Source organism: Callospermophilus lateralis, chromosome 11, assembly GCF_048772815.1.
Source record: "Callospermophilus lateralis isolate mCalLat2 chromosome 11, mCalLat2.hap1, whole genome shotgun sequence".
NCBI lineage: Eukaryota > Metazoa > Chordata > Mammalia > Rodentia > Sciuridae > Callospermophilus > Callospermophilus lateralis.
Window position 1 is genome coordinate 63,606,868 of NC_135315.1, and position 25,761 is coordinate 63,632,628.

Here is a 25,761-nt window from a genome sequence, read left to right on the forward strand (position 1 = left end):
ACTGAAGTTAGCCAATTCCCAAAAAAACAAAAGTCGAACGTTTTCTCTGATATAAGGAGGCTGATTTATAATGGAGTTGGGGAGGGGAGCATGGGATGATGAGACAAACTCTAGATAGAGCAAAGGGGAGGGAGGGAAAGGGAGGAAGCATGGGGAATGAGATGGACATCATTACCCAAAGTATACAAATGGTGTGATTCTACTTTGTCTACAACCAGAGATATGAAAAATTGTGCTCTATATGTGTAATATGAATTGTAATGCATTCTGTTGTCATGTAACAAGTTAGAATAAAAAACAAAACCCTGTTCCAAATATGGTAGAGATGTTAGTGAATAGAAAAATAAAATAAATCTCAATGGTTAGTCGAACTGTCTCTCTCAGCATTCAAAAGTTTCTCAGCCCATCTCACAGTATCACCAGGCCCAGATCAGCCCTCGCAGACTCAGTCACTATCCCACTGATCTAGGCTTCAGATACCTCAGGCTCAGCCACACTGCAGTTCCAAGATCTTAACACTGCTCCTACTTGCAGAGAGACCACCAGGGATATGCTCATGCAAATGAGTGACCTGAGAAGCAGCAGCAAGACAGGGCCACCAGCACTCCCAGCAGAAGACCCAGGCACTGTCAAAACCACAGGCACCCACACACTAGACCTGCAGGTCCCGGCCAGAGTCCCTAGACACAGGTGGTTGTGGTGGTAAACCTGCAGGCATCTTAGCTCCCAGGCTCTGGTCAGTGCCCCAAGATGGCTGCAGCCACATGTAACCAAGCCTGGATTCTCCCCTGCAGCAGATCTCTAGGTGGTGGTAGCAGTGGCTAGGGGTGGTGGCAGCAGGGTACGGGTCAGCAGTAGCTATAGTGAAACAGTGTCAGTGGTGGCTGCAGCTGACACTGTGAGGGCAGTGTCACCCAGGCGGGGGTCGGGGAGACAGCAGCGGTGCTGGCAACAGCTGAATCCGGCAGCAGTGACTGCGGTTACTGCAGTGGCAGCAGCACCCAAAAAAGAAGACCTCCAGGTGACCTCTGGATAGTAGCAGTGGTATCAGAGGCAGCAGTGTCTGTGGCAGGGCGTGTGCACACTATTACCATTTTATTGCAGAAATGAATTTAATATATTCTGGAATGCTATAAATCTGGGGGTGAAAATTGAGATTGAGCTGAGCACGGTAGCACACACCTGTAACCCCAGCAGCTCAGGAGGCTGATACAGGTGGGTCGAGTTCAAAGCCAGCCTTAGCAACTCAGTGAGATTCTGTCTCTAAATAAAATGCAAAAATAGGACTGGGGATATGGCTCAGTGTTGAGTTCCCTGAGTTTAATCCCCGATATCAAAAAAAAAAAAAAAAAAAAGAGAGAGAGAGAGAGAGAGATTGAATGGCACAAAAATTGATTAGAAGCATCTTGCTACCAGCCAAGGTGGGTAGTACACAAATTTCTCTGGATCTCCTCCAATGCCCCAAAGTTCATGGTAACCTGAGACTTGGCCACTAAGTGGAATGATAGGTCTGCTGATGGCAGCTGGATTTATTGAACAGCTTGTCAGTGGTTAGAACTTGCTTCTGTACTTAACTCTGTTTTATTAAGTAAGGTTGTGTTTGTACTGGGAACACTGAGTTTTACAGGGTAATATAAATTTTCCTCACTTATGTGAGCAGTACTTAGCAGTTGTTAAATCGGATACTATATAAGGAAACTACTGTTGCTTAAAAATTCTCTGTTAATATGACATCATATCCAGATTATTTTAAAATGTTAGCTAAACTGAATCAAGGAAATTATTGAGTTCCTGTTGAACAACTAGCTTGTTTATTTATTTATTTATTTATTTTGTTTGTTTTAGTTGTAGACGGACATAATACCTTTATTTATTTTTTTAATATGATGCTGAGGATCGAACCCAGTGCCTCACTCATGTTAGGTAAGCGCTTTACCACTGAGCCACAACCCCAGCCCCAACTAGCTTGTTTATATTCATTTATTGCATAGAAGCATTTTTTTTGTGTGTGTGATTAGAACTGACTTTAGGGATTTGTTAATTGCCTAGACAGTATTAGAATCCATCCTGTTCAAGGAGCCCTCTAAGAAATTATTGTTTTTACATGATCCCCTATTTGATGCACTTAAGAATGTGGACTTGTGTTCAAATCTTATTCTGCCATTTGCTAGCTCTGGGAATTTAGGTACTTTTCTTGATATCTGTTATACTTCATAGAATTGCTTTGTGGCTGAAATGAGATCATGGGTATGAAATACAACATGGCCCAGTGTCTGGCATATTGCAGACACTAAAACATGTTAGTAATTGTTATTAATGTTTTTTTCTTCCCACAATAGTCAGGTATGATAACAAGCCAAAAATTGTTTTTAGAATGACTTAGATATCTGTGTAATATCTCACACAGTTAAAGTTGTCAGTATATTAGAAAAAGCCACACAGTAGGCAAAAGGAGTATTTTTTGGATGTTGTACTGGGGATTAAACCCAGGGGCACTCCCCAGCTCCTACCCGCCTCCCCCCTCAAAAAAAGCCCCTTGTTTTGGAGATAGGTTCTTGCTAAGTTGCCCTTGCTGGCCTTGAATTTGTAATCCTCCTGCCCATATTGCCAGCATTATAGGTATATTTTATGTGTTTCTGTTTTGAGGAGTTGTCATATGTTCGAAGGAAATCATGGACTATGAGAATAGATCTTAAAGGTAGCAGAATACAACAGTTACTAGTATGGCATTATGTAAAAATGTGGATGTGTAACTGATGTGATTCTGCAATCTGTATTTGGGGTAAAAATGGGAGTTCATAACTCACTTGAAGCTAATGTATGCTAATGTATGAAATATGATATGTCAAGAGCTTTGTAAGGTTTTGAACAACCAATTAAAAAAAAAAAGAGAATAGATCTTGTAGCATTCTATAATATATAAAAAGCATTGAGAGGAATATAGTCTCTCTTCCAGTCAGGGTCTTTTCTTGCTAGGTCTTTTGAGGGGATGAGTTTTTTCCTGAAATCTTAACCCAGAGATTTATAAACTATGACATTTGAGTAGTAATTCTCATATACGTATGTGTATACCTCCAGTGTGTCCAATTTTGCTGGCTGCTGACTCTCTGAGATAGTAATGAGGTCCTCAAATACCAGTTGCTGAGAACTAGGAGACAAGAGGCAATGAGGGAGCCTCAGGTGGTAAAGGTGTTCATTTTGATCCCTTCACATGTGCATTTCACCTATTCATCATTCATTCAACAAACACTTATTCAGCATTCACCTTGTACCTAGCACAGGTAACAGATAAATCAAACAACTTTTCTTAAGCCTCTAGAGACAGACCACATGTGAACAGACAGGTGAAACCTAGAGTTTGAGAAGCTCTGGCAGGCAGCACCAAACAATTATGAGTGTTCTCTTGATCTCAATTTATATCTTCAGTTGAGAAGCACTCAGGAAGCTGACATGTAGCAGCAGAGGATGCTTCCAGCAGCTGTGGAATAAGTAACTCATTGGACCCCACTCAGTACATAATGTGTTCCTGGTATATCAGGACTGCTGTCGGTCTCTCCTTTCATAACTGCCTTGTGATGGACAGCATGAGGATTATTGCCCTATTTTATAGGTGAGGAAACTGGGATCCAAAGTGAATGATTTCCATTGTCATGCAGAGGAAGTAAATGGTGACAGTATTTTGACTTAATATCCATTGCTCTTTCATGCAGGAACTATACTGATTTACATTTCATTTGTAGTACTGAACTGCCTTGGTTTAAAGAATCCAGATTTATGAAAAACCAGGTTTGCTAATTCACCCAGGTTTAAATGGTGAATATTTGCATTGCAGAAGGATTTTCCTGTGAAGAGTTTATCTTGGGGAACACAGATGGGCCTCAGGGGTAGTTGGGTCTCCTAAAATATTTCTGTAATTTTGTATTTTATACTAGCATTTTAGCAGAGACCTAGCAATAACCAGGTTTTCAAAGGAACTTACACTGAGAAGAGGTGAAGAACCCTACTATCCTAGTAGAATTTTAAAAAGTTAGTATGTAAATGTATTTAATTAAAAAAATGTTTTATTATTTATTTATTTTAAAAGTTTTTTTTTAATAGTTGTAGATGGACTGTATGCCTTTATTTTTATTTATTTATTTTTTTTCATATGGTGCTAAGGATGGAACCCAGTGCCTCACACATGCTAGGCAAGCGCTCTGCCACTGAGCCATAGCCTCTGCCACTGAGCCATAGCCTCTGCCCTATTCATTTATTTTTGCAGTGGCAGAAATTGAACCGAGGGCTTTGTGCATGTGAGACAACTTACTCTACCATTGAGTTATACCCCCAGGCCTGAATTTCTCACATGATAACTCCTAAAGATTTGTTTAAAAAGAAAACCTTTAAATATAGCTTTATAGGAGAATGTCCTACATTTTTTGCTTTGTTATATGTGGTAGAATATTATACTATATAGAAGCATTTCAGTAACAAGAAGGGGAATGAAAAAGGTAACTTCATTATCCATTTGGTGGATAGGAGAGGTAAAGAAATTTAAACTAGTTAATTTGGGTATCCATTAGTGCTGGGCACAGTAAGGAAGATGAGTTTATCAAAATTTTTTGTTTCTTCTCTTCATCATTTCTCATATTACCTATCGAACTCTAAATAGCTAACCCATAAATTGAGGTGATAATCACTATCATTTATCTACAACATATAGAAGGTGTCTTGACATACATGTACTCATTTAATCTTCCCTGAAATCCTCTACAAAGACAAATCTTAGACATATTTTGCAGATGAACAAACTGGCTAAACCTTATGTTAACTTGTCCAAAGCCACTCACCTAGTGCCTTTTTTTGACTGATTATTGATGTTTGAACTAAAGACAGTTTACTATACCAACCATTTGATATTATCATTCTCTCCCCTAATGTATTTATAGAAAATGGCAGGTAGCATCTTGATTTTAGGCAGAAAGCAAGCGAGACTCAAAGAAATTATTTAGTGGAAAAAACACTGAATTGTAAGAAACAAAATTGGTGCCTTGTTTAAAAAAAATAATTGATACATCCCAGTTACACAGAATGATGGGTTTCATTGTGGCATATTTGCACATTTGTAAAAACAAATTGAGCTGGACATAGTAGCTCGTTTGTAATCCCAGCTACTTAGGAGTTGGAGGGAGGAGGATCGCAAGTTCAAGACCTGCTTGGGAACTTAGCAAGACCCTGTCTCAAAATAAAAAGGGCTGGGATGTAGCTCAGTGGTAGAGAGCTCCTGGGTTCAATCTCCAGTACCATAATAAGCAAGCAAAGCCACAGTATAATCAGTCTGTCTGCCCAGTCCTGTCCCCACTTCCCTTATTCCTTCCCCGCAGTCCCTTTCCCCTCCCTGCAATCCCTTTCCTCGTCCCCACTGGTCACCCTTCTACATTCATGGTATCCCTTTTTTGCCCTGTTAGATGCCACATAGGAGGAATAATATACAGTACTTTTCTGTGTTTGGCTTATTTTGCTGAATATTTTGATCTCTAATTTAATCTGTTTTCCCCAAAATGACATAAATTCTATTCTTTATATCTGGATGTTGTGTATATGTACCATATATTTTTTTTATTCATCCAACTGTTGATGGCCACTTAATCTGATTCTATAACTTGGGGGCTGTTGTAAAATGCTGCAGTAAACATGGATATGCATGTGTCTCTTAAGTATGCTGACTTTAATTCTTTTGGATAAATACCAAGGAATGCTATGGCTGGATCATATGGTAGTTCTATTTTTAGCTTTCTGAGGATCCTCTATACTGATTTCCATTGTGGTTTTACTAGTTTACATTCCCACCAAGAACGCCTAAGGGTTCCTTTCCCTTCCATACTCTTGCCAGCATTTATTGTTAATTGTATTCTTTTTTTTTTTTTTAAAGTTTCACATATTTTTTACCGAATCAACCAAAATCAGTTACTACCTCATCTTAGCTAAAGACAAATCACATTCCCAGTCAAGTATTTTCAGTTGTCCAGATAGTGACATTTTCAGCTTGATGAGACCAGATGATCATAATCTTGATATAACGTAAATAGGGTGTGCCATTTCATGTGTAACTTCAAGACCCAGCTTGGTTTTCTTCCAATGGCTCCACTAGGAGTTGTGTCTGGTTTCATTATCAGCTTTTATTCAAATCCATCAGGGAATGGGATGATTTTGCTCTTGTTTCTTGGTCAGGAATCACTTGATCCTGAAAGTCTTGTGAGGAGGCATGAGGAAGGCCTGAATCAAGTGCACGCATTGCAATGGCCAAGAAAAAGCAAAGAGCTATTATTTGTATTCTTGATGGTTGTCATTCTAGCTGGAGTATGATGGGATCTCAGTGTAGAGATCTGCATCTGCCTGATGGCTGAAGATGTTGACCATTTTTCCGTATACTTTTTATCTATTTGTACTTCTTTTTAAACTTGTCTGTTTAGTTCATTTGCCCTTTTATTATTTTTTATAATGTTGAATTTTTTAGCTGTTTATATGTATTCTGGCAGACACAGAGTATTTTTTTTTTTTTTTTTTTTTGTGGTGCTGAGGATTGAACCCAGGGCCTTGTGCATGCAATAGCTGTTTATATATATTCTGGGTGTCTGCTCTGTTGGGAGATGTTTTTGCCAGCTTTTATGCTGCTATGACCAAAAGACCTGACAAGAACAATTTAGTGGAAGAAAATTTTATTTGACGCTCACAGTTTCGAAGATCACAGTCCATAGATGGCCAACTCTCTTTGCAGTGGGGCCAACGGTGAGGCAGAACATCCTGGGAGAAGGCTCGAAGGAGAAGAGCAGTTTAGGACATGGCCACCAAGAAGCAGAGAGAGGGCTGGAAATGTGGCTCAAGCGGTAGCGCGCTCGCCTGGCATGTGTGCGGCCTGAGTTCGATCCTCAGCACCACATACAAACAAAGATGTTGTGTCTGCCGAAAACTAAAAAATAAATATTAAAATTCTTTCTCTAAAAAAAAAAGAAGCAGAGAGAGACCAAGCTCAACTCACAAAATATATGCCCCAAAGGCATCATTCTTTTTGATGTTATTATGATGGGATTATTTTCCTGAATTTTTTTCTCAGCAGATTCATTATTGATGTATAGAAAAGCATTATTATTTTTTTTTAAAATGTTGCTCTTGTATCTTGCTATTTTGCTGAGTTTGTTATCAGCTCTAGAAGGCTTTGGGTAGAAGCTTTAGGGTCTTCTAAGTATAGGATCAAATCATCTGTATGTAAGGATAATTTGACTTATTTCTTTCCTACTTGTATCCCTTTTATTTCTTTTGCCAAATTACCCTGGCTACAGTTTCAGGAACTATATTGGATAGGAGTGGTGAGAGTGTAGATCACGGTCTTGTTTCTGATTTTAGAGGAAATGTTGTCAGTTTTTTCCCACTCAGTATTATGTTGGCTCTGAGTTTGTCATATATAGATAAGTGCCTTCTATCTCTGGCTTCGTCATCATTTCTCTTTTCTTTTGTTTTTTTAAATCATGAAAGGGTGTTGAAATTTTGTCAAAGTATTTTTCTAATTCTGTGGAGCTAGGCTTGCAATTTTTATCCTTGATTCTATTTATGTGGCATATTATATTTATTGATTTGAACCAGCCTTGAATCCCTAGGATGAAACCAACTTATCATAGTGCCTGATCTTTTTAATGTGTTGCTGAATTTAGTTTGCTAATATTTCATTGAAGATGTTTGCATCTATGTGCATCAATGATATTGGTTTATAGTTTTCTTTTCTTGGTGTGTCCTTATCTGTTTTTGATAAAATATGAAGTAGGCTTTGTAGAATGAGTTTGGAATTGTTTTTCATGAAGTAATTGAAGAGTTCAGTTCTTTAAAGATTTGGCAGAATTCAGTTGTGATTCCATCTGGTCCTGGGCTTTTCTTAGTCCTGGGAGGCTTCAGTCTCATTGCTTTTAGGTTTTCTATATTATCTTGATTCAGTTTTGATAGATCATATGTTTGGAGAAATTTATCTATTTCTTCTAAATTTTCTAATTTATTGGAGTATAAATTTTCAAAACAGTTTCTAATCCTCTGGATTTCAACTGTGTCTGTTATAATATCTCCATTTTTGTTTCCAATTTTATGAATTTGGGATTCCTCTCTTTCTTTTGGCTATTTTGACTAGGAGTTTACCAATCTTATTTATTTTTTCAGTGAACCATCTCTTTCATTGATCCTTTGTATTTTTTCAGTTTTAATTTTATTTATTATTTTCTTCCACTAGTTTTAGGATTGGTCTGTTCTTATTTTTCTAATGACTTAAGATGCAACATTAGTTTATTTGAGGTTTCTATCTGTAATACAGGCACTCAGAGCTGTAAACTTCCCTCTTAGGGTTTCTTCTCGTATCCTAGAGATTCTGTATATTGTGTGTCCATCTCCATTTGATTCTAAGAATTTTTCAGCTTTACCCTAATTTCTTCAGTAACCCACTTATCATTTAGAAGGGCATTTAGTTCAGTCTTCGTGTGTTTGTATAGGTTCTGTTTTCTCTTGTTGACTTCTAATTTTATTCCATTATAGTTTGAAAAGTTGCAAGAGATTATTTTTCTTTTGTATTTGCTTAAGAAAAAAAGCTGGTTCTTTGAAAAATTTATAAATAAAAACCATGAGCCATTAGCCAGACTAAGAAAAAAACAGAAAACACAAGTGAAATGGAAGGGTGAATATCACTATAGATCACATAGCTATCAAAAAAATTAAAGGAAAATTAGTAACAATTCTATGTCCACAGATTGGGAAGGAAGAAATTAAAAAATCTTTATTCATAGATGACATGATCGTCTCTGAAAGAATAGACATAATGTTCCTGGAACTAATAAGTGATTATCACAAAGCTGCAGGATGAAAAGTTAATATATAAACATCACTTATTTTTCTAATACTTCAGCAGCAAACAAGTGGAATTTGACATAAACACATTACTATTGGGGCTGGGGTTGTAGCTCAAAACACATTACCACTAATTTAAATTAGCACTCCCCAAAATGAAATGCTTGGGATATAAATCTTAACAAATTTCATATACTTTTTAAAAAAATGAACACAATACCTTTATTTATATTTATTTATTTTTATGTGGTGCTGAGGATCGAACCCAGTGCCTCACACATGCCAGGCAAGTGTTCTACCACTGAGCTACAACCCCAGCCTTCATACACATTTTATATGAGAAAAACTACAAAACAATGATGAAAAATGCCTAAGAACTAAATAAATGGATAGATATTCTATGTTTGTGGGTGGGAAGATTCAATAATGTCACTGAGAATGATAAGGAAAATGATCTTCAGGGACTTCAGACATCAAATTTTAGTACCCATTAAAATCAGAGGAGGATATTGAGTCCATACTCTCAGGTCTCACCTCTTCCTGTGTTAGTGACTTCAAAGGCTGAGTAGAGCCCTAGATCTGCACTTTTTTTTAGGTTGTGTGTCAGGGGACATAGGTATGTGTCGGCAGCATGGTACTGGAGATGTTTTCCTTCTGAGCCACATCCCTGTCCCTTTTTTTTTTTTTTTTGAGACAGAGTCTTACTAAATTGCTTAGGGCCTTGCTAAGTTGCCAAGGCTGGTCTAGAACTTATGATCTTGCCTCATCTCCTGAGTTGCTGGGATTATAGGTGTGTGCCACTGTGTCTGACTATGGTAAATGTATCAATGATGTTTTCAACTTATGGTATTTTTTTCTTTTAATATATATTCCAGAATTTGCTAAATTGCTTTTTTCCCTCCTGCCTGAAAAGGCCCTGTGAGAGAAATAAAGGGAGAAAAATTGATCTGTGAAAAGTGGGAAATATAGCCAGGCACAGTGGTGCCTGCCTGGCTTGAGGGGCTGAGGCAAGAAGATCGTGAGTTCAAAGCCAGCCTCAGCAACTGTGAGGCACTGAGCAAGTCGGTGAGACTCTGTTGCTGAATAAAATACAAAAAAGGGTTGGGGATGTGGCTCAGTGGTTGAGTGCCCCTGAGTTCAATCCCCAGTAGGGAGGTGGGGAGAGAAGGTGGGAAATGTGCTAACAATGGGTGAAATAGATGGCTTAACTACTTACTGTGGGTTTGTCCTGAAGAGACACATCTGTGTCCTCAGGGAAATATGTGCTAGGATGCAAGATAAAATGGATTGTTAGGGCCCTAGCAAGGTTATTTTTAAATGAAAGCATAGACATTGGCAATGGCAAAGCCCTCTCAGGTTATTAAGCTTTCATTCCCAATTACCCTTTCAGTATGTGGGTGTCCTATATTCTGGCATTAAAACCATGCAATACAAATTTTAAGTAGGATCATTATAAATAAATATTTTCTTTCAAAAACTGCTTTGGAGTAAAGGGCATTTCTTAATTAAATTACTCAATCCTGTTTTTCAGTTCTAAAAATATCTTAAGAGTTTGGGGTGGAACATCAGCCTCTATTAAGGCAGATTGTCTATGAGAGAGGAATCCAAGAATTAGAATTCAAAATAATCTGATTTCAACCATGAGACTAGTTGAAATAACTCTGAATTTTGAATCCTAGGGTGTAACCTGTTAACTTTTATTGTTTTAGTGATCTTCTGCAGAAATAAAACTTCAGGAATGTTTGGGTTTTCTTATGCCAACTGACAAGTAGTTAAAATAGATTGTAAGCACTCTTGTTCATGGAGTTTCAGGTTTGGGGTTTTTGCTCATTACTGAGACTATTAGGCAAATAAAATGACACATCTGAGATCGAGTGCTTTTTGTAATCCAAGAGGACTGGAGTAGTTTATCCTAACAATTCATTTTCATTCAACAGGCATTTATGAAATTCTCACCCATAGAAGGTGGTGGGAGGCAGAAAATAAGAAGGCAAATTCTCTTGTCAGGACTGGCATCCAGGAAGGAAGTTGTGTGGGGGAAGTCATTGTGGTACTTATCTCTCCCCGGGTATGAAGGCCAGGGTTGCTGGGTGTTTGAAAGGCTTCAGGGAGGAGATGGTGCCCAGGCAGGACATGAAAGATGAGGAGGCAATAAAAAAAATAGATCAAGAAAGAATTTATAGGATGGTATACTTGAAATAACCTCAATAAATTGATTAAAACTTAAAAAAAAAAAAAAAAAAAAGATGAGGCATTACCAAGGTAGACAGCAGCCAAGAGTAAATCCTCAGAGACTCAGTTTTTCTTCTACCTCTCATTTGCCAAATATCAACATTAAAAGAATGTTGTCTATAGTGAAGGCTCATAATATATCTTGAGCATACTTGACATCATTTAAAATGTAGGTTCAATGTAAATGTGGAATTAAATTTGAAAGAGATGGCTTTGGTCTACTGTTAGGACAATGGGAGGATATTTGGTCCTTGAGTTTGGTCAAATCTGTGATTTTGGCTTCCTGAGTCTATGTGCTGGATACTCTGCTGTATTTCAGGGAACTAAGTCACTTTAAAAAACACAGCTGAAACTAAAATTGGTTTTTGTTGTGCTTCTATTCCTGCTACAAATGTCCCTGAGTCTGCTTGCTGTGAAGTTTCATAGTGAGGTCCCTTCCTTCTCCCACTCTGATGTCCTCTGAACATAAAGAGGAAATTTTAGTAGAGGGGAAAGCAATACAAATGACCAGATTAGCTAAATGCTTAAAATAGCACTGGTTCATCTCTTCGTTGTGCTTGCTACACAGTAATCAAGTATTTTTCTACTGCTTGTTCTCTTCCTTGCCATAGTTCATAAACACTGTACATCAGGGTCTGGGTCTCTATTCCACTACGTTGGGCCCTGACTCCACATCCTTAGTTGGTACTCCATAAAGATTTGTTGGCTGACTGAAAGGAATGAAATACAAAGAACATATTGTTTCAAATGAATGGAATATAATTTAAAAAGTACTTAATCAGAATTTTATCCATCAACTGTAAACACTTCTTCAGGTTTTTAGGCAAATGTTCATAACTCCCATCACTTCCTCTATCTGATTTACTGTGTCTCAGTGGCTCATCATTTCTCTGAGGACAATCATTTATTCCCTGTTTTGTTCACTGCACCCCAGAGCCTGGAACATTCATTACACCATAGATGCTTAGTAAGTGTTTGCCAAATGAATCTATATTACAACAGCTGTTTTGCATAATTGTGTTCAATCTTGAACGCAAATACCACAAGTTGTATTTTATTCCAGTTTCTGAAACTGATGCCTATACATAGTTCCTATTAGATATTTTGGTTTAGGTTCTAGCATCTTCTTTTACACTACTGGATGCCTGATCTCATATTTACACTGGCACCTTGTCTTGTTGATGGGTTAGTTTTTTTTTTGTTGTTGTTTTGTTTTTTAAAAATATTTTTGGTTGTAAATGGACACAATCTTAATTTTTTTATGTGGTGCTGCGAATAAACCCAGTGCTCTACACATGGTAGGCAAGCACTCTACCACTGAGCCACACCCCCAGCTCATGTTGCTGTTTGTGTTTTGTTTTGTGGTACAGAGAATTGAACCCAGGACATCACACAGACTAGGCAAATGCTGCACCACTGAGCTATGCCCCCAGATTTTCTTTAAAAATTCTGTTTTGGGATAGGGTTTTGCTAAATTTCCTGAGCTGACCTTGAATTTTTCATCTGCCTGTCTCATCCTCTCAAAGTAGCTGGGATTACAGGCATACACCTTTATGGCTGACTATTATACAGTATGTAATTTTTAAAGGTAACAATCTAAGATCTAGGATTCATAAACTTGCAGTGGTCCTGGGCCAGGAGCAACAGTGTTGTTTGTTCTGCACAGTGGTCTGAATTGTTTTGACCCTGAGTGAAATCCCTGGGCAAGTCTTTCACCTTAGATAGCTCACCACTCTTCGTTTGCTTCACAATGATGCTTTCTTTCAGTATCACAATTATAATCATTTAATTTTTGTGTTTCTTTGTTTATTGTCAGTCTGCCTGTTGAGACTGTGAACTCCATGAGGTCAGACAGCTTATCTACTATGTTCATTGCCTTACAGCGGAGTCTTAGCCCAGGGCCTGGTACCCAGTGGCACTTGAGTGGACATAGGAATGACAACCAGGACCTGAGATGATCCTAGGTATGGATACGAAGTAATAAAGTTGGTCTTTTTCTAGCCATATTTACAAATGAACTGCCCATAAAGCTGCCAAAGTGACTGCCATTGCTTAGAACACTCATGAAATCCTCTGTGGAAATTACCTTCTTTCAGTCAGTTTATGAGTCAGCACGTTGTTCAGAATGTTCACATTTACAAAGTATGCTTTCCTATGTGTTTTGTCATAGAAACAATCCATTTTGACATGAGAACTCTTAATCATGGTTACAGAATAAATTTATGTGTGTCCTATAATAAATAGGTATAGGGTGGCCTTGAACTTAGTTCTGGTGCCAATTTGGTGCTTTTTCTACTTTTCCAAGAACAGAAAGTGCTTTGTTCAGTCTTTATCCAGAGGGGCCTATTCCTTTTGTGTGTTTTCGAGGAAAGAGGGTGAGATCATTCAGCATCTTCCAAAAACACTAAATTCACTTGTATGTCAATGTGTGTAAGTAGCCATAGTCAGTGCCTGGTTAAAAAACTGAAAACTGAGCTGGGCTTGGTGGTACATGCCTATAATCCCAGTGGCTCAGGAGGCTGTGGTAGGAGGATCGTGAGTTCAAAGCCAGGCTCAGCAATTTAGCAAGGTCCTAAGCCATTCATCAAGACCCCGTCTCTAAATAAAATCCAAAAACAAGCTGGGGTTGTGGCTCAGTGGTTTAGTGCTCTTGGGTTCAATCCCTGGAACCAACCAAACAAACAAAAACCCAGAGAGCTAAGACTTTGGACTATAATAAATGGTCAATCTCTGCATGGTGCTATGCCTCGGTGTGGTCACTGTGTTTCCCTGCAGAGGCTGAAGCTGAGCTTTGGCACCTTTCTTCCTGCCCTTCCTGGCTGGGATTACTGGGAAGTTTTTGCCCAGTGCATTAGTGGAGAGCAGAGGTCACTTGAACAGGGTTTCTCTTCCCAGAATTGATAACTCTGTTTCTGCTGATGCCAGCCTACTCTCCTTTAAACCAGAGGCCCTCAGTCTGCTATTCCAAATACTACCCACAGGCCACTCATCTCTGCCTTGTTCCAGCATTCCAAGGAGGTGCTGTGGACTTCAAGGTATCTTCTGGTTCCCAGTCCCACGGTCAAAAGACCAGAGAAGACACTGGTGCTGGGACCCACCACTGACAAAGTAGCTGCCATCTGAGGTATGATATTGTTCTTTCTTTCTAGTTGAAGACAACTTTGGCTGCTGCTTCTCAGAAAAGAGCAGCTTACTCTGCTTTTACTTTGTGAAAACATAAAATTTGCAGATATATTTCCAGATACTGGTCATAAACATGTCACTTTAAGTAGTCCAGCTGATTAGAATTGATCATCCGTTATGAAACATAAGGGTAGGTTTAGGTTTGTATGGACAGGATCCTAAATGCTTTTGCTGATACTGAACCACTCCTTGCCATGTGACCTCAGTGTCCTGCTTTCCAGTTGGAACACTCTCTGCCCTTTAGCCTAATTTTCTTGTAACATGACAAATTGTCTCATGACTCATCCTTCTTACAGACCTGAAATGATGCTTTTTAAAACTTTCAAGTATTTTTAGATTCTCAGGTGTAGTTATTTAATTTTTATGTTGTGGCTTCTGAGTTGATTTCAATTGCCTGTTTGTATTTTGTTTTATATGTGTTTTTTAATTGTATGAGAGACAAAAGGAGTTTTAGGAACAGATTCCATCTGTGAATTACAATGGAGAATTTTAGTTAAAGTATACTAATCCATAAAGGATGACATTTCTGCTCAGAGTTGATCTTAGGGTGATAGTCTCATTTCTGATTTGAGGTTCTGAAAGCACTTGACTTTTTGATGGGAAATAAGGGAGCAACTGAATCCAAAGTCCCAGAGAACCCAGGAACTCTGCTTGGGTCTGAGAAATACTTACCCTTGAAGGGATTTTCATTCTTTTAAACTCTTTTAACCTATTTCCAGAGATCACTAATCTTGTCATGTATGAAACGACAAGCAGACATCCTTAGCATGTGATCTCTGAGTTGCTTTACCTCACATCAGTTTATGTGGCTCATTATTGCAGTCCTTTCTCTGGCAGTGAAGAGCGTGGATGTGACTGGTGCACACACTGCATGCGTAGACAGTTTGTCTTTTAGTTGATGTGTGCTCTTTGTTTTCTATGGAGGTATCTCCTTCCTTTTCTGACCTTTCTCTCTGTACATGTCCTTGCCCTGCTTCCTGCTATGGCTCACGATGGTGCTGGAAAGACTGCCTCTTCTTTGCATCTCCAATGCTGGAAATGATGAGCAAGATAATTTTTCCCACTCCCTTTTTTTCTTTTCTGCCACCACACCTGTCTTGTACTTTATTATTGTGATAATATACAAAATATAAAGTCTACTATTTTAACATATCTTTAATTTGTATAGTTCAGTGGCATTAAATACATTTATAAGTGGGTTTGGTTACATACCAACAAAATTATGTTTATATACAACTGAGCTATATCCCCAGCCATGGTTTACTACCAATTCTTAAGGTATGTATATGATCCTTTTTATATTGTCTAGAACCATTCTATTTTGTTACAGAAAACATGTTCTCAATGTCTAATATCTATTTATATAACAAACTAAGTTGACATTAAGGAACTGGACATTCTTACTTGACACTAAAATGCTCAGGGTTTTCAATGTATGTTTTAGTCTTCTTTGGAACATAAGATGTATTTTTTTTCTTTTTTTATTAATTTTTAAATTTATCTTAATTAGTTATACATGACAGTAGAATGTGTTTATGCACTTTGATATATCATATATAGATGGGATATAATTTCTCATTTTTCAGAGTGTACATGTTGCAGAATCACATTATACATAAAGTAATGATGTCTGTTTCATTCTACTATGTTTCTATCCCCACACTCCCTCTCTTCTCCTCCTCTCCCATCACTTCCCTCTATCTAACCTAAGGTAACGCTATAGTCTTGCCTTCCTAGTCCATGCTCTGGCTATATATTTGAAACTAGCAGTTAATAAGCATTCTGATATGAAATACATAATTTATAAGCACATTAAAGTTCCTCTTATGCAATTTTCAAAGAAAACAGGCTTGTTTTCCTTTAACTTTGCTATAAATTATATAGAAAATTTAGTTTTAATCTGAAATGTGGCCAGTTAGGACACAGTTCCTGTCTCCTACTTTGTAGTAGTCCCCTTTGATGGGAGAAGGCTCCTGGAACTTCACAGCAAGGCAGTGTGGTTGATCATTGTCTAATTCTTGGCCATCATGGTAAAGCTGTTTCTGAGAGGTTGGGAAGACCTAGCAGCCTGGGCGCCCATCACTGCAGAGCAGAATAAAACTTGGGAGGTCTTTAAGAATTTGATCTTCTGGAAAGTGTTAGGAGTGCTCATTTGAACAGTTTTGTCTGGTCAGGGAAATTAGAAGACTGAACCTGATTCTCAAATAAATGGCTTGCTTCGATATATTTTTTTTCCATCATCATCATCCTTTTTTTCCTGGGGAAGGTTGGCACTGATTTTTAATTTACTGTGCATTCTGTCACCACTGTGCATTCTGTCACTACAGACAAGGCAGCTGTGCACTCTCCCCACAGACGGTGGCCGGGGACTGAGGATGGATCCTGTTAACCCCGTGCCATGTTTGCCTAAGGCAAATTGATCCCCAAGGCCAGGGGACCAAGACTTGGCAGGTGATGTTGTGTCAGGTGTTCAGAGAACCCTAGAAACATCTAGGACAGTGTGTAGCTTTCTCTCTCTTGTTCATGTTGTAGGTTGCTGGCTTGAATTTTGTTTTGTTTTGTTTTAATTAGTTATACATGACAGTACAATGATCTTGACATATCATACATTTGAATCAGATGGGTATAATTTCTCATTTTTCTGAGTATACAGGTTGCAGAATCACATTGGTCATACAGTCACCTATATACATACAACAATAGTAGTGTCTATTTTATTCTGTTGTCCTTCCATTCCCCCCTTCCCCTCCCCTCCCCTCCCATCTCTTCTCTCTACCCAATCTAATGTGACTCACTTCTTTTTTTTTTCCCCTCACATCTTCATACCTGTATTCTGTATAACGAAGGGGGTCTCCTTCCCTCTTCCATGCAATTCCCCTTCTCCCTCTTTTTCCCTCCCACCTCTCTTCCCTATCTAGAGGTAATGTTCTTCTCATGCTTTTCCGTCCTACCCCATTTTGAGTCACCCCACTTATATCAGAGAAGACATTTGGCATTTGTATTTTTGGGATTGGCTAACTTAACTTAGCATAATCTGCTCTAATGCTGGCTTGAGTTTTAATTAGGTTGCATGAAAATACAACTTTTTGGGAGTTTTAAACTACATTGAACCTTATGTAATTTAATGAGTTTATTTCATTTGGGAAGAACCAACATTTGTAAACCTGGGACTCTTTGAGAAACCTTGGAGATCTGGCTGCTGAGAAGCAACTTCCTGGACCAGGAGTTTGGGATGCTGCTGCTGCAGCTGTGTTCCCTGGGTGGAATCCTTGTGCAGGGACCCTGCTTGCCTGAGCCAGGGTCCCTGCACAAGGATTGGTTTATTACATCTCTTAACAGACCTGGGAGGTGGGTTCTTGCATACCCTCATCTCAGAGATGAGGACTTTGAGGCCCAAAGCAGTTAGGTCCCATCTCTAGGGTGGTAAATGGCTGGGGCAGGATGTGATACCAGCTAGGCTGGACTTAAGCGTTCATTTTCAGGACTGCTGCTCTGCTGTCACTATGCCACAGTCAGTGTTTTCCTTGTTCTCCCCCGCCCCCTGCAGTTAGTGCTTTTTGGGTGGGCTCAGGGACCTTTGAATTTTGGGAGATGACAGGCTGTGTACTTGGTACTTGATGCTCATGGCCTCTGGTGGAGTTGTACCTTAGCCTCAGGTTGCCAGCTCTGTTCTTCAGGTGCCCATGAGCATCAGAAGAAGATATATACTTGATCAACAAATATATGAAAAATTGCTCAACATCTCTTGTAATTAGAGAAATGCAAATCAAAACTATTCTTGAGATTTCATCTCCAGTCAGAATGGCAGCTAAAAAGAATACAAACAACAATAAATGTTGGCAAAGATGTTGGGGAAAAGGCACACTTATACTGGTGGGACTGGGGGGACTGCAAATTTGTGCAACCAATTTGGAAAGCAGTATGGAGATTCCTTAGAAAACTTGGAATGGAACCACCATTTGACCCAGCTATCCCACTCCTCAGACTATACCCAAAGGCCTTAAAATCAGCATACTATAGTAACGCAGCCATGTTTTCATAGCAGCTCAATTCACAATAGCTAAACTGTGGAACCAACCTAGATGCCCTTCAGAAGATGAATGGATAAAGAAACTGTGCTATATATATACATAATGGACTATTACTCAGCATTAAAAAAGAATGAAATCATGGCATTTGCAGGTAAATGGGTAGAGTTAGAGAATATCATGCTAAGCAAAATAAGTCAAACCCAAAAAACCAAAGACCGAATGTTCTCTCTGATAAGTGGATGCCAATCCATAACGGGGATGGGGGAGGCAAGGGAAAAATGGAGGAACTTTGGGCAAAGGGGAGGGAGAAGAGGGAGGCACATGGGGGCAGGAAAGATGGTGGAAGGAGATGGACATCATGACCCTAGGTCCATGTATGGTGTGACACTACATCGTATACAACCATAGGAATATAAAGTTGTGCTGCAGTTGTGTACAGTTGAATCAAAATGCATTCTACAGTCATATATACCTAATTAAAATAAATAAATAAAATTTTACAAAAGAACATGGAAAATTTACAAATCAAAATGGAAAAGTTACAAGTAATAAAATGCAGTATTTAAACTGAAAAAAAAATATGTGGGTTTAAGAGATGGGACATTTAGGAGGTAGATGTGGGTTTTACATAGTTCTTCCTAAGCTAATGAATAATTTAAAGCTTCCAATTTCACCAGAATTCTGTTCTTGGTTTCTAGCATTGTTCTTCCTGTGGGTTACTGTGCCCATAGCACCATTATCCTGGAGGTTGTCTGTGGTGAACCTTTGTCTCCTAGTCTTTGATCCACTTGTCAAGTGGCCTTGTAGGGCAATTCTATCAAAGTGACAGAACATCTTGGTATCTTCACTAGCTCATACCTGACCTTTCTTAAACTGTGTCTCCCCACATATCTGTTGTAGGTGTCTGGTAGAATGAGGAGCTGGAGAGGCTCTGGAGAAATAAGGAAATTAAAGGCAATTGTAGACAAAAATGGATATGTTTCCTAAGAACTGATAGCACACTGTTGCACAAACACTCATGTGGCAATCATGCTAACTAAGAATGTGTTCCTGTGCATGGCAGAGAACATGCTTACCAGCCTGAGTCGATGCTGATATTTGGCATGGGGAAGCTCTGTCCTGTACTGTATTCCTGTTGGCTATTGTAAGAATTGTTACAATTTCTTTTTCTTTCCTTTTTTAATGGTCTTGGTTGTGAAAATATGATAAAGGAAATGGTTTAAGTTCCCCAAAACAGGTTTTCAAAGGAGAATCAGGTGAGTACTGGTATGCCACCCTGTCCTATAGCACTCACCAGGTCACTGAATCCTAGAGTGCCGAATGACACTCTCAGCTTGTTCTTGGGGGCATCTTGAGGCCTGTGGTATTGCTGTCTGTTCATGTCAATGCAGAGTGATAAAACAAGTGCCACCATGCTGAACAGTTGTTGTGCCCTGCAGGGTCTAGAGAGACACTTGCTTGGGCTCAGAGCTGAGGTCTGCAGAAGGGAGATCTGGGATTTGTATATTATAGGAGAAGCCTCAGCAAATCCTCTATGAGTTCTCTTCTCTTCTCACTAGTTGATTTGGTTTTGGTTCTTCCAGGAAGAGTCCGCTGAAGGAGAAGGTCATGGACTTGATGTCCTCTACTTCCATCCTGTCCCTGCTGTTAGGCTGCCTGGGCATCTTTGGCATCTATCAGCTGCTGCAGCGGATGCGCATGAAGGCCTATGTTCAGAATACTGTGGTGGTGATAACGGGCGCCACCTCAGGGCTGGGCAGAGGTGGGTCATGGGGATGGTTGGGGTGGGGAATCAGCCAGTTGAGAGGGGGCTGTTTACACAGGGGCCACAGGAATGCAAGTGCAATGTTACTGTCTTTGGTCCAGTTGGAAAAAGTGGGGCCTTATATACAGTGAGAAATAGCCCCTGCCTCAGTGGGGAAGCAAAAGCAAATGACTGCAGGACCTATTGAAGGGGCAACCTTCCTAAGCTCCAGCTGCTTATTAAAAGAAGATTTTTTTTAAGTATTGAGGATTGATCTCAGGGGCACTTGGCCACTGAGCCACATGCCCAGCCCTGTTTTGTATTTTATTTGGAGACAGGGTCTCACTGAGTTGCTTGGCACCTCAGTTTTGCTAAGGCTGACTTTGAACTCAGGATCCTCCTGCCTCAGCTTCCCAAGCTGCTGGGATTATAGGTGTGTGCCACCGCGCCTGGATGAAAGAAGGATTTTGATGTGAAATTGCCCAATTTTCAGATGTGAACAACTCATTTAACAAGTATTTCTGCCTCTGCGAGGGAAAAGTAAAATATGCCTTTTTTCCTAGATTCAGCCAAAACCATGGACCTTGGTACATGGCCTTGGTGCATATTCCCCCTCTCCCTTCCCAAGTGTAGCATAGTTGGAGACTGGATCAGTGAGACTTCAACTTTTCCTCAATGAGGTCTACTGTTCACTGCCATTCCCCTTCAGTGAGTATTCTGAGCTTCTGAGGCCTGGGGTCTGGGACATAGGCCTGGTGTCAGTTAAATTCTTGGCCTGCTTCCTTTCCTGGAATCCCACACAGATGTGTTGCAGAGCTCAGTTATTGATTCTGGCAACTTAAACAAAGAGTATGCTTCATGAAGCTCCCTCCGTCTTCCTTAACCTTTTTTATGTGCATGCATATTCAAGCACATGTCCAGGGAGGAAAGCCGAGATGTTCCCAGAACTGTAGTAAGCTTTCCTGCCACTGTGATGGCAAAGCCAGTGCCCACTGAGTATCTTCTAATCCTGAGACTCTGGGCCAAGTGCTGGACAAATAGATGAAAGACAGAGTCTTTGGGGCTGGGGATAGCTCAGTTTTAGAAGGCTTGCCTAGCCCGCACAGAATCCAGGCCTTCATCCCCAGCACTGGGAAAAAAAAATTAAAGACAAGGAGGTTCCTCCTTCTTGAGGAGGTCACAGTGTGCCGGAGAAAGGCAAGGATTCACCTTGGCATACTGCCACTTCAGTAGTGGGCGTTCCCTGTCAGGCCTGCTGCCAGGAGGCACATCTATCTGTACATGCCAGCTTGTGCCACACATTTTCAGGTGCAGGGTGTCACTAAGTTATCACAGCTAAGATGCAAATCACAGTATGACTTGCCTTATGACTTCCTGCCAGAAAGCACAAAGCCAAAAGTCAGACCCACATCTCTGACTCTAGAACTCTGTCCTAAAGCCTTAATTGGGGGAGTGAGGTGATGACTATAATAGGAAGATGTGGGCCAGTAGGGTGGGCGTTCTTGACTGGTCCAGGGGTGGGAGTGACATGGTCATGCAGGGAGTTGTGCGCAACTAGAGGCTGCAGAACACAAAAGAAGAGACAGGCCTTGTCTGTAGGGCAGGATGCTTGTGGGGAAGTACAGGAAGTACAGGAAGGCTTTAGGGAATGTGAGTTTCTTTGTGCACCACCTACCAGGGGTGGTAGGTGAGGTCTCTGGGGGTGAAACCGCATCTGTCATTGCCAGACCTTCGAAAGGACAGCTGCCTCCAAGCCCTTTGCCATGGTCAGTCCTCTGACCTTACTCAGTCACTATAAATAGGAGTCAGCAGCCGCTTCTCTTGATCTCAGAGAGAAGCAAGTTTTAAAAGTCTTTGAAGAGGATTTGCAAGCTGGCTGGGGTGGAATGGTGAGTTGCAGATGCCCCCATAGATGGAGGTTCAGAAGGACACTGTCCTCTTTATTCTGCATCTCCTCACATGACACCAAGACTGTGAAGGGAATAGAAAATGTAATTGAGAAAAATAACCTGCAGATATAGTATATGATGTCAGGTCTTTTCTGAATTCTAGTCACTAGTTTATATTCTACCCTATTTAACATCTTGGGGACAGGAGTCCCTCCATCCAGATAAAGTGGGAACACAGTTTCAATGGGCTGTCTCAGTACAAACACTCACAGTTGATTATACCAACAACCAGCTGTTGTGGCCTAGCTTCTGTGAGGAGGGAGATCTATATTGCCCTTAGTAGCGCTGCCTGTCCTGACCTTGAAGGTTGGGGATTATATGATGAATCTTCAGATAGCTTTATGTATTTTTCTAATTTCCTGTCTTGTGCACTTAAGCTACATGATCTTATCCTTATAGAACAGTAGCACCAGTGACTAAAGGAACAGAATGTTCTGGATGCCTGCTTCAGCTAGCCTAAAGCACATGGCTCTGCACAGCTATCTTGACTTGTTCAAGGCAACTCTGGGGACTCATCTGCCGCCCTAGATAACTGGCACCTTGGAACTGTTGGCCTTGTTCCTTGACTTTCCTGTCTCCCTGCATCAGGTTTTTCAAGGAAGGAAAATGAAATCCTTCCAATGTGTCATTTTCATTTCCATCACTCTATACACAAACTATAATTTCCTCTTTTTGACTTTACTAGGAAGCAAAGTAGATTTAAATGATCCTTTTCCAGAAGGGTACCTCCCTACCTTTGGTTAAGTCTACATCCTTTGGTGGCACCTCAGTGTGTTGATCAGGACACGACAGAATGGGGTGAGGAAGCTAACGGGACCAAGGATCCTGATATTCGAGGACTCAGTAAGTTGGCTGAGCAGGTCTAGCCTCAGGAATGCTGGCGTCTGATTTTGGGATATCCCTGTCCCCACCTTCAGTCCTGTGAGGACTTTGCTGTTCTGCTGGGAAGGAGCACAAGGGCAGGTGGGGCTGCTGCTGTGACCTAACCAGGCTACCAGGGACAGGTAGAAGCAATGGCTGTAGCTCTTATGGGCCCTCTGCATTTCTTCAAGCAAGCCAGTGAACAAACCAAGCAAGTCTCCAAAAGCTGTGCAGCATCCCTGACCTGGAAGTGCACTTCTATAGTCTGCCTGGCAACTCTTTAGAGAAGTAAGGTGCAAGAGACGGGCAGCCCAGGCATGGCGAGTGAACAGGGCCACAGGGGACCTGTGGGGTGCAGAAAGGGCTTGCACCATGAGACAGGGGGCAGAGCACCTTCTCCTTGACATCTCAGGCCCCTGAGTTCTAAAGGACACTGGGATTTTTTTCTCCCTTCCTGTTTTGAACCTTCTAGCTTTAAGGAAGCTTGACATACAGTGCCCGAATTTTCTGACCTTGTCCCTTCTCAGCCTAGAAAGTGACAGCCCTCATTCCTCCTCCGCTCCTTGTTGCATGACTTCCAGAGATGGAATTGCCCTGTAGGGCAGGCCTGTCCCTTTCATGAATCACAGGGAGGCTCTTGGGCCTCTTAAGATTTGGTTGGGAGCCACGTGGGTGACACATTGGCCTCGGTATGATCAGCGAGAAACAAGGTGTCTTGTGGAGATCTGCTCCTGAGCATTTTTGGGGAACTAGACCTCAGGTGAGGACAGGCAGTGCCCTGCCTTACACTTACTCACTTCAGTTTTCAGAACATTTTAAAATGGCAGCTTAGAAATATTAAAGTATTAAAAACAAGAAGTATTAGAACAGTACTTCCTAGTGCTTTTTTTTTTTTTTTTAAAGAAAGAGTGAGAGAGAGGAGAGAGAGGGAGAGAGAATTTTAATATTTATTTTTTTTAGTATTTGGCGGACACAACATCTTTGTCTGTATGTGGTGCTGAGGATCGAACCCGGGCCGCACGCATGCCAGGCGGGCGCGCTACCGCTTGAGCCACATCCCCAGCCCCTTCCTAGTGCTTTTTGTTTACCCAGCACTGTAGGAAGTGATTGCCTACTTAAACTCATTCAATTTCACAGTTCTCCCTGAAGTAGGCACTATTTTTATCTGTATCTTAAAGAGAGAAAAGCAAGAAGCAAAGAGGTTATAACTTACCTGACATCATGGAACCAGTAAATGTGGGAAGTGAGAGTTGAACACAGGAAGTCTGGCTCAGAATCTGTTCTCTCGACCACTGGGCTGCCTGCTTTTACAAAGCCATGAGTTTTCAGGGTACTGAACAATTAACGAGAACACGTTTGGTGGGGGGGAAGCAATAAACATACCTTCCTCTCCTCCCTCACATCACCCTTTGCTTCCGTTCCCCCCACCACCATTTTGCTGCCTGAATCCCTCCCCTAGCCTAACAAGGCCTTTGAACCTTCCTCTTTCTTGCATCTTTTTTTTTTTGGTGATGCTGGAAATTGAACCCAGGGCCTGTGCACGCGAGGTAGGCACACTCTACCCACTGAGCTATATCCCCAGCCTAACCTTCCTCTTTCTGCACTAGCATCATCTATTCATGGCTCCTCCTGTGCTTTGCGCACCTTGCTCCCTCTGCCTTGAGCAGGTGCAAGCAGCCCCTCAGGCTCCAGGGTTCCTAGATGGGCCTCCTCATTCCTTACAGAGTCCTTTGTCCTCATATTTTACAGAACTGTGCAGGTCTCCTGTACAACTGTGTGACTGCAGATGAGCAGTTCCAGAAACAGGTCAGGTGGTGCTGGAACACAGCCTGTTGGACAGTGTTATAGCAGCCGGTCTTGCCTATCCTATCCCATTGGTACAGGTTCTCTGCATGATCATGAGGAACATCACTCAGCCTGGCTGAGCTTCCTCAGCCTTGGAAATGGAGATGGCAATCCCAGGGTTATTCGTGGAAAGTTCTGAGCATAGTACTGAACATAAATCTGTCCACCCTTTGCCTTCCTCATTGCTTTGTGGATGTCTGCTGCATCTCTAGATGGCAGCCCTACATTGGACCCTAACAACTAGCCTCATGCTGGACCATAGCTCCTGCCAATACGTGCAGATGAGGAAACAAACATACCCTCCGCACTGGATGAATTTGAATTGAATTGCATCGGGGAGGAATGGCTTTGGATATCCTCAGCTGTCAAGGTTCTTTTCTCTTCCCTTAGAATGTGCCAGAGTCTTCCATGCTGCAGGTGCTAAGCTGGTGCTCTGTGGCCGGAATGTAGAGGCCCTTGAAGAACTCACCAGAGAGCTTACTGCTTCTCATACCTCCCAGGTGAGCCCAGGGCATGTTTTCCAAGGGGAAGGGCTCTGGTAGCCTCCTTAGGAGACAGCAGGCCACTCTTGGGCTGCTGAACTGAAGAACATTTGTGTGGTCAAGCTGTACAGGGGAAGCAGCAGGACTCCAAGCAAAGGGGGCCACAGCCTGAGGAGGGACTATCTTCACATCCCACATTGCCACCACTGACTAGGCTGTGGATTGAGGAAGTTCCTTCTGTGGGAATGCTTTCCCAGCCTTTTACCTGGCTTGTCTCCACTCACCTGGTGGGGATTGATGATGATTTAAGATTTTTAAAATTGTTTTAAAATTATACACACACACACACACAGCCTACATTTTGTTTATCCATCCATCTGTCAATGAATAGCCTGTTGGTGAACTTGGGTTGTTTGTGCTTTTTTACTATTGTGAACAGTGCTGCTATGGATGTTGGTGTTAGAGTCCCTGCTTTCCTTTTTTTTTTTTTTGATGTATACCTAAGAGTGAAATTACTCATTGATATGGGTAGTTTTGTTCACTTTTGAAGGGCTGCCAAACTGGTCTCCAGAATA

General features: G+C 40.9%; 1 protein-coding gene across 15 annotated transcripts in view; it reads left to right on the forward strand.

Moving 5' to 3' along the window:
• Dhrs7b (dehydrogenase/reductase 7B) overlaps positions 1 to 25,761 on the forward strand; it is a 56,721-nt gene that overhangs the window by 21,116 nt on the left and 9,844 nt on the right. For 9 of the 15 annotated variants that reach the window (XR_013092732.1, XM_076871600.1, XM_076871595.1 and 6 more), the window contains exons 3-4: positions 19,889 to 20,067; positions 25,095 to 25,204. Coding sequence is in view for 14 of the 15 variants with exons in the window: in XM_076871600.1 (XP_076727715.1) it covers positions 19,889 to 20,067; positions 25,095 to 25,204 (289 nt within the window). In the remaining variant the exon portion in view is untranslated. Of the gene's footprint in view, positions 1 to 12,974; positions 13,056 to 13,986; positions 14,216 to 19,888; positions 20,068 to 25,094; positions 25,205 to 25,761 lie in introns of those variants that run through there. The other 6 variants (XM_076871608.1, XM_076871609.1, XM_076871605.1 and 3 more) reach the window with 5 other exon arrangements.